Consider the following 12,636-nt stretch of genomic DNA (forward strand, 5'->3'; position numbering starts at 1 on the left):
CAGGAACGCCCTGACACTATGCTGAAAAACTTTTGGCGTCTTATAGAAACAAATCAGTCCATGTAAGCCCAAAATGAGCAAACTTTGGTGACTTGGCGAACGCATGGTCATATTATCACAAAATTGGGTGAAGTTTAATCTACAAGGATTAAGTCAGGGGCGAATATGAGGTGAATCTGAAATGGGAGTAGTTTTATTTGATCACGAGGCAGCCACAAAGTCTTCAAAGAATGTAACATTTTGACAGTGAAAGTTCATCTTTAAACTCGGCATGTCTTCTCTTATATCTCAGCTCAAATAAAGTTGAACAAAAGATTCACAACTGTTATTTGGAGATGAATTAGATAATTTTCAGTGCAGATGCTTTTGTTGATTTTCGGTTTCTTATCAGAGTTGGTACAATAAATCTCTCTTATTTTTCGGATATTTTGTTATAAAAACTTCACGATAGTTAGGCAGAACTCATACTCCTTAAAGATTGCCAAGCATCATAGATATTCATTGTTCGTTTCAAAGCCAACATTGAGTGACGCAGAGATAACAGAGACTTAGAAAATTGGTCTCCATTTTCAGTGTTCAACTCGATCTAAAACAGTTAATTTTACTCTCAAAACTTTTCAAGCCTCTTTTTCACAATGACCTGCAGTTCGAGCTCAGTCATACCAAGACGTGTTCTCATTCCTATTGACAAGTCGGAACATTCGGAACGGGCCCTCAAGTTCTACTTCGAGAACACGATGAAGCCAAATGATCACTTGATCCTTTTTCACTCAATTGAATTGCCTTCAATGCCTGTAAGTTGATTTGTTTTTTGTTACAACAACTGTTATATGAGTCGTATATCAAGAAGATTTAAAAATTTGCTCATAAAATTGATTTAAAAATTGGAGAAAACAATCGATTTTTTTTCATCATTTTATCCTCCCACACGCTGATGAAACGTACAAAAGGATGTATTTAGCGTCTTGCATTTCAATAAATAAGACTAATTGTTTTTCCTCAATTCAAGTTGGCATGATTGAATGCGACGCATACGCGCGTTATGACAGCGCAGTATATCAAGCTTTAATTATGCCAATTTAGCAATTTAGCATTACCCCCATAACGTCACAAAAAATAAACACAGGTGAATTTTTTTTACGTTTGAGCTCCCCGTACCCAGATAGAAATATTATCTAGATAGAAATATTTTCTAGATAGAAATATTATATAGATTTTCTAGCCAAGTTTTCAACTTTTTTCTCTGTACAGAAATTATCTATTTCTTCTCTAGCTTAGAAAAAAAACTTATTCTGGAAAGAAGTAACCAGATATCAGTTCACTGCTCAACCACAACAAGATAAACATGCTTCGGGTATACACAATAGCCGTAGCAACAAAATGCAAATTAACACTTGTTAGAACAAATGTTGCTCTGAATTAGGTTGCTATGACTACTGTGAACGTATGTGGCCTTGCGGTTAGCACAATCGCCTAACTAATAGCAGTTTGCGAGGTCAAGCCCACCAAAAAAATTTTCTAGCTAAAAATAGCCTAGATTTGACTTGTTTGTGATCGGAAATAAGATGAAAAATACGAAATTTTAAGAAAATTCCTGCTGTATGTAAACTTTTCATAAAAAATTTCTGACCAAAAATTTTGATTAGATATAAAGTATTTCAAGTCAGAAATAAAAATTTTGTTCATGACAGGTCTAGACAGCAGATAAAAACAGTTTCTGTCAAAAACGCTTAGTTAAAGAGTCAAAATTGACTGAATAAAAAAACCCCCAAGCTTAAACATTCTGCACTATCTCAGAAAGTTCCATCAATGCCTAAACAATCTTGGTTTGTCGTTTTTCGATTATCAAAATTGATATTTTAAACCCAACTGGAGTGTCATCAGTAACAATTTTAGATTTGTTTCCTAAGTATTTGTTGTATTGGGAGAGGTGAGTGAGTGTCTGCAATAAAAAGACAATCTCTTACTTTGGTTCAAATTTTCAAAAATGTTCAAAACTTCCAAAATTACTGGAAACATTTGAACTGGTTGGCCAAAAAAATACATTTGTTTTTTTAAACCTCAACGTATTCCTCAAAAAAGTTTATGCGAACGCCTCTGATGTTTTTTTAACACATGATTAAACAAAAGTTTTTTCTGCAATATTGTAACGGATTAGAAGTACAATTTTTCTGTTTTTTTTTCGACGAACTTTGCTCGATGCTTTCGAAAATAAGTAAATCGAAAAAAAAACTGCTGATTTCAGTAGAAGCCGAAAACTTCTCACAGCTCTTTCAGGTAATTTGAGTATGTTTTGTCAAGATTTTCAGAAATAGAAAATATGTTCAATACTTTTAAGTTCCACAAACAATTCAATTTTGAGTAAGAACTCAAATGTTTTTTTTTGCTTAGTAATGCAGCAATGAATAGAAAAAAAGGTTTGTCTCAAACTAAAAAGTCTGGTTCTAATTAAAATGCGGTTTTGCCTGAAGAAAAAAACATAATTTGATAACGTGATAATGGCAAAGTTTAGACAGTTTTTAATTTTAAACTTGCTACTCCAGTTTTTTCTAAATAATCCTTTCTCCCGGTTGCAAATGCTTAACCGATTTGAACTTCATTTTGAACTTTTCTAGCTTGAATTAGTTATTGGCTAGTTTTTCTTTACTAGGTAACGATAGGGGGAGTTTAAGAGATTCGCTGCTCCTATTTTTAGCAAATCAAATGTTCATGCCAGCAGTTTAAACCCCCGTTTTATACAGTGATTTAAATTAACCGGACAAAACGCATTAAACTTGAAATTTAAAACGCCTTTTTCTCAAATTGGGTTGAGTTTAGGTGGAAATTTATGAAGACAAAACTTGCCTAAAATTTAAGCAGAATTAATATGGTGTAACTTGATTTGCGAAATTCAGGCCAAAAATTTTACCTCAAAAATGGGTCATTTTGGCTTTTCTTAGTTAATCAAAAATTACGCCAGAAATACCCCGTCGATCACAGACATAATTATATCCAAGTGAGCCCCTTACGCAGTTCAACAATCTTTAAGAAGTGTATATTCTCCAAAACATTGTATTAGTTAATTCATTTTTGTTTGATGGACAAAAAAGGTCGTTTTTACTATATAAAATACCCACTTTTATTTAAAAACAATTTTTAAACGGTTTGCAATTTTTTTTGCAGGATATACGCTTTTTAAAGTTTGTTGGACTTCGTAAGGGGCTCACTTTGATATAAATATGTCTGTGATCGACAGGGTATTTTTGGCTTAATTTTAAATCAGCATAATTGGCGTAATTTTAATTTTATTTTTGGCGTCCGGTTAATTTAAATCAGCACTGTATGGGCGAGGTGTGAATCCTCTCATTAATTTTTGTTAATAAACACTGTCTGACTATTTGCGCTACCTAATTTTGTCAGAAAACACGGAAAAAACTCCTAAAGTATTTTGTATCAGTTTTGATATTAACTTGCAATAGTTTAACATGTTTTTTTTATTTGTTTCTTCCTTTTAAGGGGAGGGGGGGGGGGGGGGTAGAGAGATAGTTCACTTGGTCGATTAGAGGGGGAATTTGTTCGCGTGTGCCCATACTTCAACGTTGTGCTTTGGATGTAAGCGTTTGTTGCCATATAAGTCATACTAAACTTGCCGCGTAACTTACATGTATGAAGGTCATCCAGGGTTATTCAGTAGCCGACGTTTGTTCAGGTGATGGCGATGGGCGAGGCAGGTGCAGACGAGTGGGCTCGCATGATGAGGGACGAAAAGAACAAAGCCGAGAGTCTCAAAGCCCAGTATGAGAAATTAGTGGAAGATGAGCCGGTCACTGTTGAGTTCGAAGCCACAGACCAGAACCATAAAGTCGGAGAGAACGCCTGCAAGGCCGCAAAGGTTAGTTCGCTCATGCATGAATACGTTGGAAAAGTTTCTATGTGCTTTTGAAAAATAGGGGTCAAAACAGGGTTTTAGGCGAGCTCTAAAATAAATATAAACAACCCGAAAAGTAGCAAATGTTTGACGATGTATAACATCTGCCCCTTAATAATACTAGGTTTGAGTTTTTTTTGCTTGTGAAGAGCAAAAATAATTGCGTGAGCCCGCATAACAAGACAAATAGTCGGACCAAGTGAACGATTTCCCCCCTAAATCAAAACAGGGGGAGAGAGAGTTCTTTTGCTGAAAAGCATTAATTTTCAGTCAATCAGATTAGAGCATAGTACTTGCAGGTCTTACCGCTTGATTTTGTCAATTAGTGTTAGGGGGAGATTGTTTATTTGCTCTATCTACCGAAGCATAAATCAGCTGAGTCACTCTACAGAAAAAGAGTCACTCGAGGATTATTTTACTAGCAAATTTTTGAGTTCAAGGCAAAGTTTTTCAAGTTTTGCAAATCTAAAGGTTCCGGCGGCGATGAAAATGTATGCAAGTTTCCTTCAAATGTCATTTTCATTATCATCGTTCAAAACTCAATTTTGTTTCACAACTGAACATTAAATTGAAACTTTCTTATAACTTGATTTTTGTTCCGACTTTCGATACGAAAGTAACGGAATATTTGTGCTCGGGGTGAGTTTTTTTTTCTTCAGACAAATTTCGATTTTTTAACTAGCCATTTTTGACGAATTTTTTTTTATCTCATTCGAAAAATATTGTTGTGCTGAGCGTAAATTTGAAAAGATATTTCACCTGTGATCGTTTTTCGTAAAGTTATGGTGGTTTAAAGATTGCCATTTTGCCAATTTGGGACAATTAACGCGCGATATACTTCGCGCTATTAACGCGTAAGCGAGATTTAATCCGTCTTAGAAATCGTTCCAAATTGGTTCAAGGAAGCTTATATGCCATAATTGATTTGTTAATAGGAGCAAAATTTATACTTAGTACTTATTATGACGTGTGGAAGATGATTTTTTTCAAAAAACTTTCAAATTTCAGAAAATTTTTTTTCATTTTATTACATTTAATTTTTTTTGTTATTACTGATCCATAAAACTTAAAAGGCAGTCGGAACATTCAGGGCTTCGCCCTGATACGAGCAGTCTTGTTGATATTAGTTGTACTCATAATTATTTCAGGCCAAACAAAGAGAAAATTGAAATGCATGCGTTAAGTTTTTATTTCCGTTTTCTTTCTTTTCTGTTTGCCAGGCGAGAAAATCTGAATGTTGTCTGATATCTCTATTGAGCAATAAAATAAAAATAGGATGAAAACGATTCAAATTGAAAATGATTGTTACTTAAATCTGTTTGAAAATGACATCAGAAACAGTTGTCAAAATTGGATTTAAATCAAAACAGAGTCGGTCAAAATTAATTTTTTGGTTATATTTTCTTTAGGTCTTTGATTTATTATTCCGACTTTCATAACGAGAGTAACGGAATATTTGTGCTCGAGGTTGTTTTTTTCTTCAGACAGGTTTTGACTTTTTAGCTACCCATTTTTGGACAAAATTGTATGGTATCAGCCAAAAATTGAAATTATGAGGGTTTAAAGATTGCCAATATAGCCAATTTGGGATAATTAACGCGTGATATGTTTCGCACTATTAACGCCTAAGCGGGGACTCAAACCCTCATGGAAATTGTTCCAAGCTGGTTGAAAGCTATTTGTCATAATTTTTTTTCGTTATTAGGAGCCAACTCTATCACTTTGTTTTTTTATATGGCATGTGGTGGGATGATTTCAAAAAACTCGAAATTTTTGTAATTTGTTTTGGAAAAATTCATCATTTTTTAAAAGCAAACACTGCTTCATAGACCTGAAAGACAGTCGCCCTGATACGAGCAGTCTTGTTGTCTGTATAATCGTTTATTTTAGGTCTGTGCTTTATTGTTCCGACTTTCGATACGAAAGTAACGGAATATTTGTGCTCGGGGTGGGTTTTTTTCTTCAGACAGGTTTTGACTTTTTAGCTACCCATTTTTGGACAAAATTGTATGGTATCAGCCAAAAATTGAAATTATGAGGGTTTAAAGATTGCCAATATAGCCAATTTGGGATAATTAACGCGTGATATGTTTCGCACTATTAACGCCTAAGCGGGGACTCAAACCCTCATGGAAATTGTTCCAAGCTGGTTGAAAGCTATTTGTCATAATTTTTTTTCGTTATTAGGAGCCAACTCTATCACTTTGTTTTTTTATATGGCATGTGGTGGGATGATTTCAAAAAACTCGAAATTTTTGTAATTTGTTTTGGAAAAATTCATCATTTTTTAAAAGCAAACACTGCTTCATAGACCTGAAAGACAGTCGCCCTGATACGAGCAGTCTTGTTGTCTGTATAATCGTTTATTTTAGGTCTGTGCTTTATTGTTCCGACTTTCGATACGAAAGTAACGGAATATTTGTGCTCGGGGTGGGTTTTTTTCTTCAGACAAATTTCGACTTTTTAACTAGCCATTTTTGACGGAATTTTTTTATATCATTCGAAAGTTATTGTTGTCCTGAGCTTATATTTGAAAATATATTTCACCTGTGATCATTTTTCGTAAAGTTATGAGGGTTTAAAGATTGCCATTTTGGCCAAATTGGGACAATTAACGCGCCATATATTTCGCGCTATTAACGCGTAGGCGAGATTTAATCCGTCTTAGAAATTGTTCAAATTGGTTGAAAGAAGTTTATTTGCCATAATTGATTTGTTACAAGGAGCGAAATATATTCTTTTTTACTTTAAATGGCGTGTGGGGGGATTTCATTTTTTTGTATTTCATTTAATTTTTTATGTTATTACTGCTCCATAAACCTTAAAAGGCAGTCGGAACACTAAGGGCTTCACCCTGATACGAGCAGTCTTGTTATCTGTATAAAACGGATTGCAATGCAATTCTGGCCAGTTACGGCAATCAATCAATTTACATGCAACCAGCACAATGGACTTCTCGTGCAGCGAAATTTTGGATGTTAGAACTGCGCCTCAACTCATTTCACACTGGACTTCTCGTGCAGCGAAATTTTGGATGTTAGAACTGCGCCTCAACTCGTTTCAAATCTCTTCGGTTTAAATTCATGAACCTGATAGTTTTGAAGTTTTTTAATTAATTTGTTTCTCTGACCCTTTCCGCAGCCAAAAAAAAACTTATTTTCTAAATTGAGAACTAATTTGGAATTAAAAATGCAATTGGCTGAGGCAATTTGTAACATTTTTGATAGCGGAAACTCTTATCGCGCTATTTTAAAAGCGTTTACGTAATGGGCATCAAAATATTAAAATCTTGGTCCATTATTCCGACCAAATTGGCAAATTTTTATTTCCCAAATATTCATCAAAACAATCGAAGATACCTGTTTTCTATTGGGCGTTCAAAAGTACCAAGAGTAGAAAAAACTGTTGAAACCAAAAATTTTCAGATTGGAACAATAATAATGTCTCGTTGCGGCTTTTAAAAGAAATCTATTTTGGTTTGAGTGAGATTTAGAACTTAAATTGAAAGTCAGTTTCGTTAACTGCTGTTGTAATTGTTTTTTTTTCCAAAAATTTAGGACGCCAATTAAGAGGAGTAGTTTGTTTCTTGCCATGTTTGATGCCTTTTTTGATTTCATGTCTTGACAGGGAAAAGATTTGCACGATTTCAAAGTTTATTCTCTAAACAACCCAAAACGCTAAACGCACTTGAATCCCATCTTTTTATTGTTTTTTTTTAAATACGAGTATCTATATCAATTTTTGGAAGGTGATGGTCAAAAGTAGAGTGTCAGGAGCACGTTGTCAAAAGACTGAATAGTTTTCAATATACTTAATTTTGTGCTTTTTGCTGTGCATTATATTTTGTAAATTTTTCATGGAAATGTTGAATATTATATTTGGAACTTTAAAAATAAGTTCTTAGGAAAGCACTAATAAAATAGATATTGGAAAGCACAAAAGTTGACTAACAGAAAAGTTATTGTACAACAACTTTAATGTTTAACTTTCAGATGTATAAGTCTGTATGCTAACACATTTTAGGAGAAAAGCGCGAACTTGATTGTGATTGGCTCACGAGGTATGGGCAAAGTGAGACGAACTGTGCTCGGCTCAGTGTCCGACTACATCCTGCACCACGCCCACTTGCCCATACTAATTGTGCCACCCGAGCACCGTCCATCTAAATCTCGCCAAAACTCAATAACGTCCATGACCTCAGCATCTTCCAAAACTTCAGTATCGTCCAAAACTTCAACATCGTCCAGATGAAAAAAATACATCGTCGATGAAAAGCGATAGACCTAATCAAAAACAAGCACTCCGTTTTTGAACTGAGACATTATGTAGTTATGTGTCAGCAAATGCATGTGAATTAAATAACAATTTGTTCACGAGGCGATTTTTTCATAGATTATAAACGCAAACTAATTGTTAAAGTTATTGTATTCCCACTGATGTAGTATTTATTCATTAAAATCACTAATTTCATCGAATTTGTGTTTAATTTAACATTGTTGAATTTTCCCATCTCGAATTATGTCCTGACTTATCGAGACTTGATAGAAAGACTTTTGCGCGACCTCAAAAAATGTCATTCCGTAAATGCAATGTAATTTTTGTTATATAATAGGTTGCGCAAATAATTTTCTAAGTTTGGACACTAGACGTAAATCGCGTTTTGGGAACTTCATTACCCGCATCCATTTTTTGTGTTAATTTCTTAATTTTAAAAACAGTTTTACTAAAATTGAGAGAAATTCTATAACAATTACTTAATAATTGATTATAATCACCACTTTGAAAAAAATATACAATGAGTTATAAACTTTTATAATCAATTATAATCAATTATTACTCTGTCGGGTTTTCGATTCAGTTAAAATCAATTATGATCGATCATAATCGATTAGAATCGATTATTTTTATTCCAATTTCTATGTTTCTTATGCACAAAAACCTATTTTATTTGCTTATAATCGATTATAGTTCATTTTATTTGATCTTTTTGTCTTTGAGCTTGCATCATAATAGCTTATCGGTTATGCTTTTCACAGAGGTTGGCTTATGTGAAAAATGAGAAAAACGTTTTAACAGTTTTCAACCCATTTCAAATTAATGTTTTTCGTTTTTTCATTTCTTCTCGATTAGAGTTGTTTCATGATGCGTACTTGTAGTTTTTTTAACCACCAAGTTATAAACACAGTTTTTTTTGTTTTCAGATTTTTCTGGAAGAGTTAACATTCACCTACTGCGGGAGTTTTTCATTTAATATGAATGATTTCTATGACACTTTCATTTCGTGATAAAATTTTGTGTTTAGATGAACCAAAGTGTGGCAAGGCCTCTATTTTTTAACCTTTGGAAAAATGTTAACAAAAATTCTATTAGGTTAACATCAGAAAAATATCAACTTTTCATTAAGAGGCCAAACTGTGTATTTTGTGAATTGTAAGCGAATTCAGCAACAAGGACGCTCCTTTTGTTCTTCTTTTGTTCTTTCATTTCTTTTGATTGTTCCGACAAATTTTTTTTTATCATTTTTAAAGTTTTGTCTCTGGAATCCAGGAAAATACAGACAAAAAATTGTGCACAATTTGGCTCCGTAATGTTCAAGTGAAAATTTTATATAAAAAATGTAAAAATCTTCGCGTGACATTTTCTTGGCAAAAAAAGATACTATAAACGATTATAAACCTTCAATAATTATGATTGTGAAAAAATTGGCTTAATAATCGGTAATAAAGTTTTAGTCATAAGGTTTTTTTCAATTGAGCCAGTTTTTTTTCAAAAAATTCGGTCACAGTTAAATTAGTCTACTTAATATACAATTCAAATCTGAAAAATGAGATGTAGATCCGAAGAATCAGTTTTTGCATAACGATATTTTTCAAGATGGATCTAGTAGAAATTGCTGTCGTCAGCTCAAAATAAAAAAATGAAAAGTTTTTCTAGTTTTGCAGAATACAGACTATTTAAAACGCTTTTTTTGTACTTTGCAAAAAAAGTCTGAGATCGAAAAATACACTTGCTAAACTACGCAGTTATAATGAACTTCTAATTTATCAAAAAAGTAAGCATTCCCAAGATATCACTTTGTATACTCCTTAAACTTCATGAAAATTGACGATTCGAGACGTCTTGGATTGTTTCCGAAGTAAATTTTATTCGCTAGAAACAATGAGGAGCCAAAGCTTCAGCATCGCCTAAGTTCATCGCCTTTGTTCATGGGTTTGGGAATTAGTTCGCACTTTGCTGGCACTTCTAGGAAAGTTGGTCAATAGGCAACTGTCATTTATCAGAGGATCGCAGAATGAACTCTACGGAACTGGTTCAATAAAGTTGAAGATTCTTACTTCAATACTAGTGTACAACCGGATTGCGGGTAAAAATTGAGAGTAAATAAACCAGCCGAGGTATAAACCAACCAAAAATAAGGGGAGAATATAGGCCAGCCAAAAAATTATATCATATGAATTAGTTTGCATAACTTTCGTAACTGTTACATAATTGTTACATAAATAATATACAACAATCACGCTTTTTCGGTTGATTTATATACCACCTAAAAATTGATCAAATGAAATGATGGTATTGACGAGACAGCGTCAGGTCCAACAAAGCCGAGCTTGCGACTTCGCGAAAAAGCATGAACAGTCCAGGCCATTTTCCCAGTCAAGAGAAAAAGGAACCAAAGGACTTCTCTGAGTATTGTAGAGGCCGCAAAGTTTGGGACAAAGTCTTCTACTTTTCCCAGGAGGGACATGTGCCATACAATCAAAATGCCGTCAGATTTAGGAAAATTGACTGAACGATTCGTTCAATATGACGATTAGTGACGTTATTTGTAAAAAAAATTGGAAAAAGTCAATTTCGATTGAAGTGATCATTTTCAAAATTTCGATCTGAGCGTCCATGATACGTAACAATTTTTGTTTTTTTTTGCGACAACTGAAAACCGCGAAAATCAAAACCACGAGTTTTGCTACTAGAGATTCCCCGAAAAAACCTAAAATAATTGAAACGAAGTTTATTGATATTCGAGGAAGAGATGCGCTCCGAAGTGTAACAATTGTACAGGTACAATCGTTACTGGACATATCCCGTGGATTAGGAAGGCTGACGGGAGTAATTGCAAACCTTCCTAGTCGTGAAGAAGACGCATCTTCACGAATATTGAAGAAACTGGAAGGGTCCGGAGTTGCGATCCATAACTGTAATCTTACCAACTTTTAGCTTCCCAGAATGGCCTGAGCTTATTGTTTTACATCAAACTTCGAGTTCAGGACACGTATTCATTTTCAGGATACAGCTCACTATTTTCATATGTAGCTAAGTTAATTTGCGCGGTTCGGCTGATAGCCTTTGAGCACTAACAATTTTGTCGACCCGATGTTGCGAGAACCACATTGAATTGGCTAATGTAGAGACGGTTAAAAGCATGCAAAGCTCTAACTAAACGCTAGCCAATCGTTTTAGGATCTAGCTTTATGTTTCGTCGGAATGTTCTTCCGGGCGAACTTTACAACATTTCAAGATGATCTGATCTGTTCTCGTTGAAGCGATAGGGAATTAGAACTATTCCAAACACAAGGTTGCTATCAAAGCTATCAAAGCAGCCAAAAAAAGATAAGTAAAAAAGTAGCCACGAAAGCGATGAGCTAGTCGAAAAGATATTTTCCCTTAGAACCGAGAGGAATCGATTGTGACGGCCATGTCTCAGACTGACAAAGAAATGGCGGCAGCTCAAGCGATGAAGAAGGTAACCCAGAAAACGGTCTCCGAAAAGATTAAAGCGGATCAAAGTTTAGAGCTGAAATAATTAATTAAGCGGAAATGTTAAGGAGGAAAACCGGACAAAACCTGTCACGCATACACTGATAGTGTAGACGGGGAAAATCAAAACCTCCAAAAAGATACCAACTGGACCCAACAAGAGTACAGCAAGACTGGAAGTAGATGGCTCTCATGATTGAACGCCTACTTCATGGACCAGCACTACAATGGCAAATGGATCTTGAGGATTGCTAGATATCACAAAATCCTTGGACCTAGGATTCTGGGTTGTTTTATTCACGGAGATGATGCTTTTTATACGGTATGAAACTAGACACAAACTGAGCGTTGGCTTACAAAATAAGATAAGAAAGAATCATCAACTTCAATTCAGTCATTTTATTCTAAGTCTGACATCGAAGCAAAATATTGAATTTGAGCTTGAAAGCCAAGGAGAGACAGATAATCATACTGATTAGTTCATATGACATTTAGTTAAATAGGTACTTATTCATAGTGGGACTTCTATAAAGATATGTTGACTAAGAAATTAGGTTCTACTGCATCATTTAATATATATGTAATTGTTTTCTGTTTCAGTGGTTGTTTTCCCTCTATTGGATATCATACATATCCGTATGGATAAAACTTCCCCCTTTCAAGATTGGTGTAATACATCAGTTTTGTTTCCGTTTCCTCTGATGTTTCATCTCTTCTCGTTTGAGCTGTTTGATTCCATCGATTCGTCATCTTTCTGCGGTGGTGGCATCGATATTCTCCTCGCTTGTTTTTTTCTGGTGTTGATTTTTCGGTTTTTCGGTTGATTTTGACCCCCCGATTGTTGAGCTGGCTTCTTTGACGAGTTTTGGGAATTGGGATTCTCCTCACATTCCCTTTGGAATGTCATTGAGTTTCCACGTACTGGCAAAATTGATTTTAAAATACTCATGGCGGATTGAAAACTCTGATAATGA

The 12,636-nt window shown here is 34.5% G+C and overlaps 1 protein-coding gene across 1 annotated transcript; it reads left to right on the forward strand.

The window, feature by feature from the left end:
- Window positions 1–269: 269 nt before the first annotated feature.
- LOC134843996 (universal stress protein Sll1388-like) lies at window positions 270–8,893 on the forward strand. Its single transcript, XM_063860427.1, has 3 exons — window positions 270–794; window positions 3,689–3,871; window positions 7,931–8,893. Exons 1-3 carry the CDS (start codon window positions 636–638, stop codon window positions 8,156–8,158), a joined length of 570 nt encoding a protein of 189 aa, XP_063716497.1. The 5' UTR covers window positions 270–635; the 3' UTR covers window positions 8,159–8,893.
- The last annotated feature ends 3,743 nt before the right edge of the window (window positions 8,894–12,636 follow it).

Source organism: Symsagittifera roscoffensis, chromosome 4 (genome assembly GCF_963678635.1).
Source record: "Symsagittifera roscoffensis chromosome 4, txSymRosc1.1, whole genome shotgun sequence".
NCBI classification, from domain to species: Eukaryota; Metazoa; Xenacoelomorpha; order Acoela; family Convolutidae; genus Symsagittifera; species Symsagittifera roscoffensis.

What these genes read in the sequence shown, in the direction of transcription:
- LOC134843996 (XM_063860427.1), top strand. Translation starts at nt 636, where the DNA reads ATGACCTGCAGTTCGAGCTCAGTCATACCAAGACGTGTTCTCATTCCT. An exon ending in TTGAATTGCCTTCAATGCCT is followed by an intron (nt 795 to 3,688) that starts GTAAGTTGATTT and finishes ACGTTTGTTCAG; the next exon opens with GTGATGGCGATGGGCGAGGC. An exon ending in ACGCCTGCAAGGCCGCAAAG is followed by an intron (nt 3,872 to 7,930) that starts GTTAGTTCGCTC and finishes AACACATTTTAG; the next exon opens with GAGAAAAGCGCGAACTTGAT.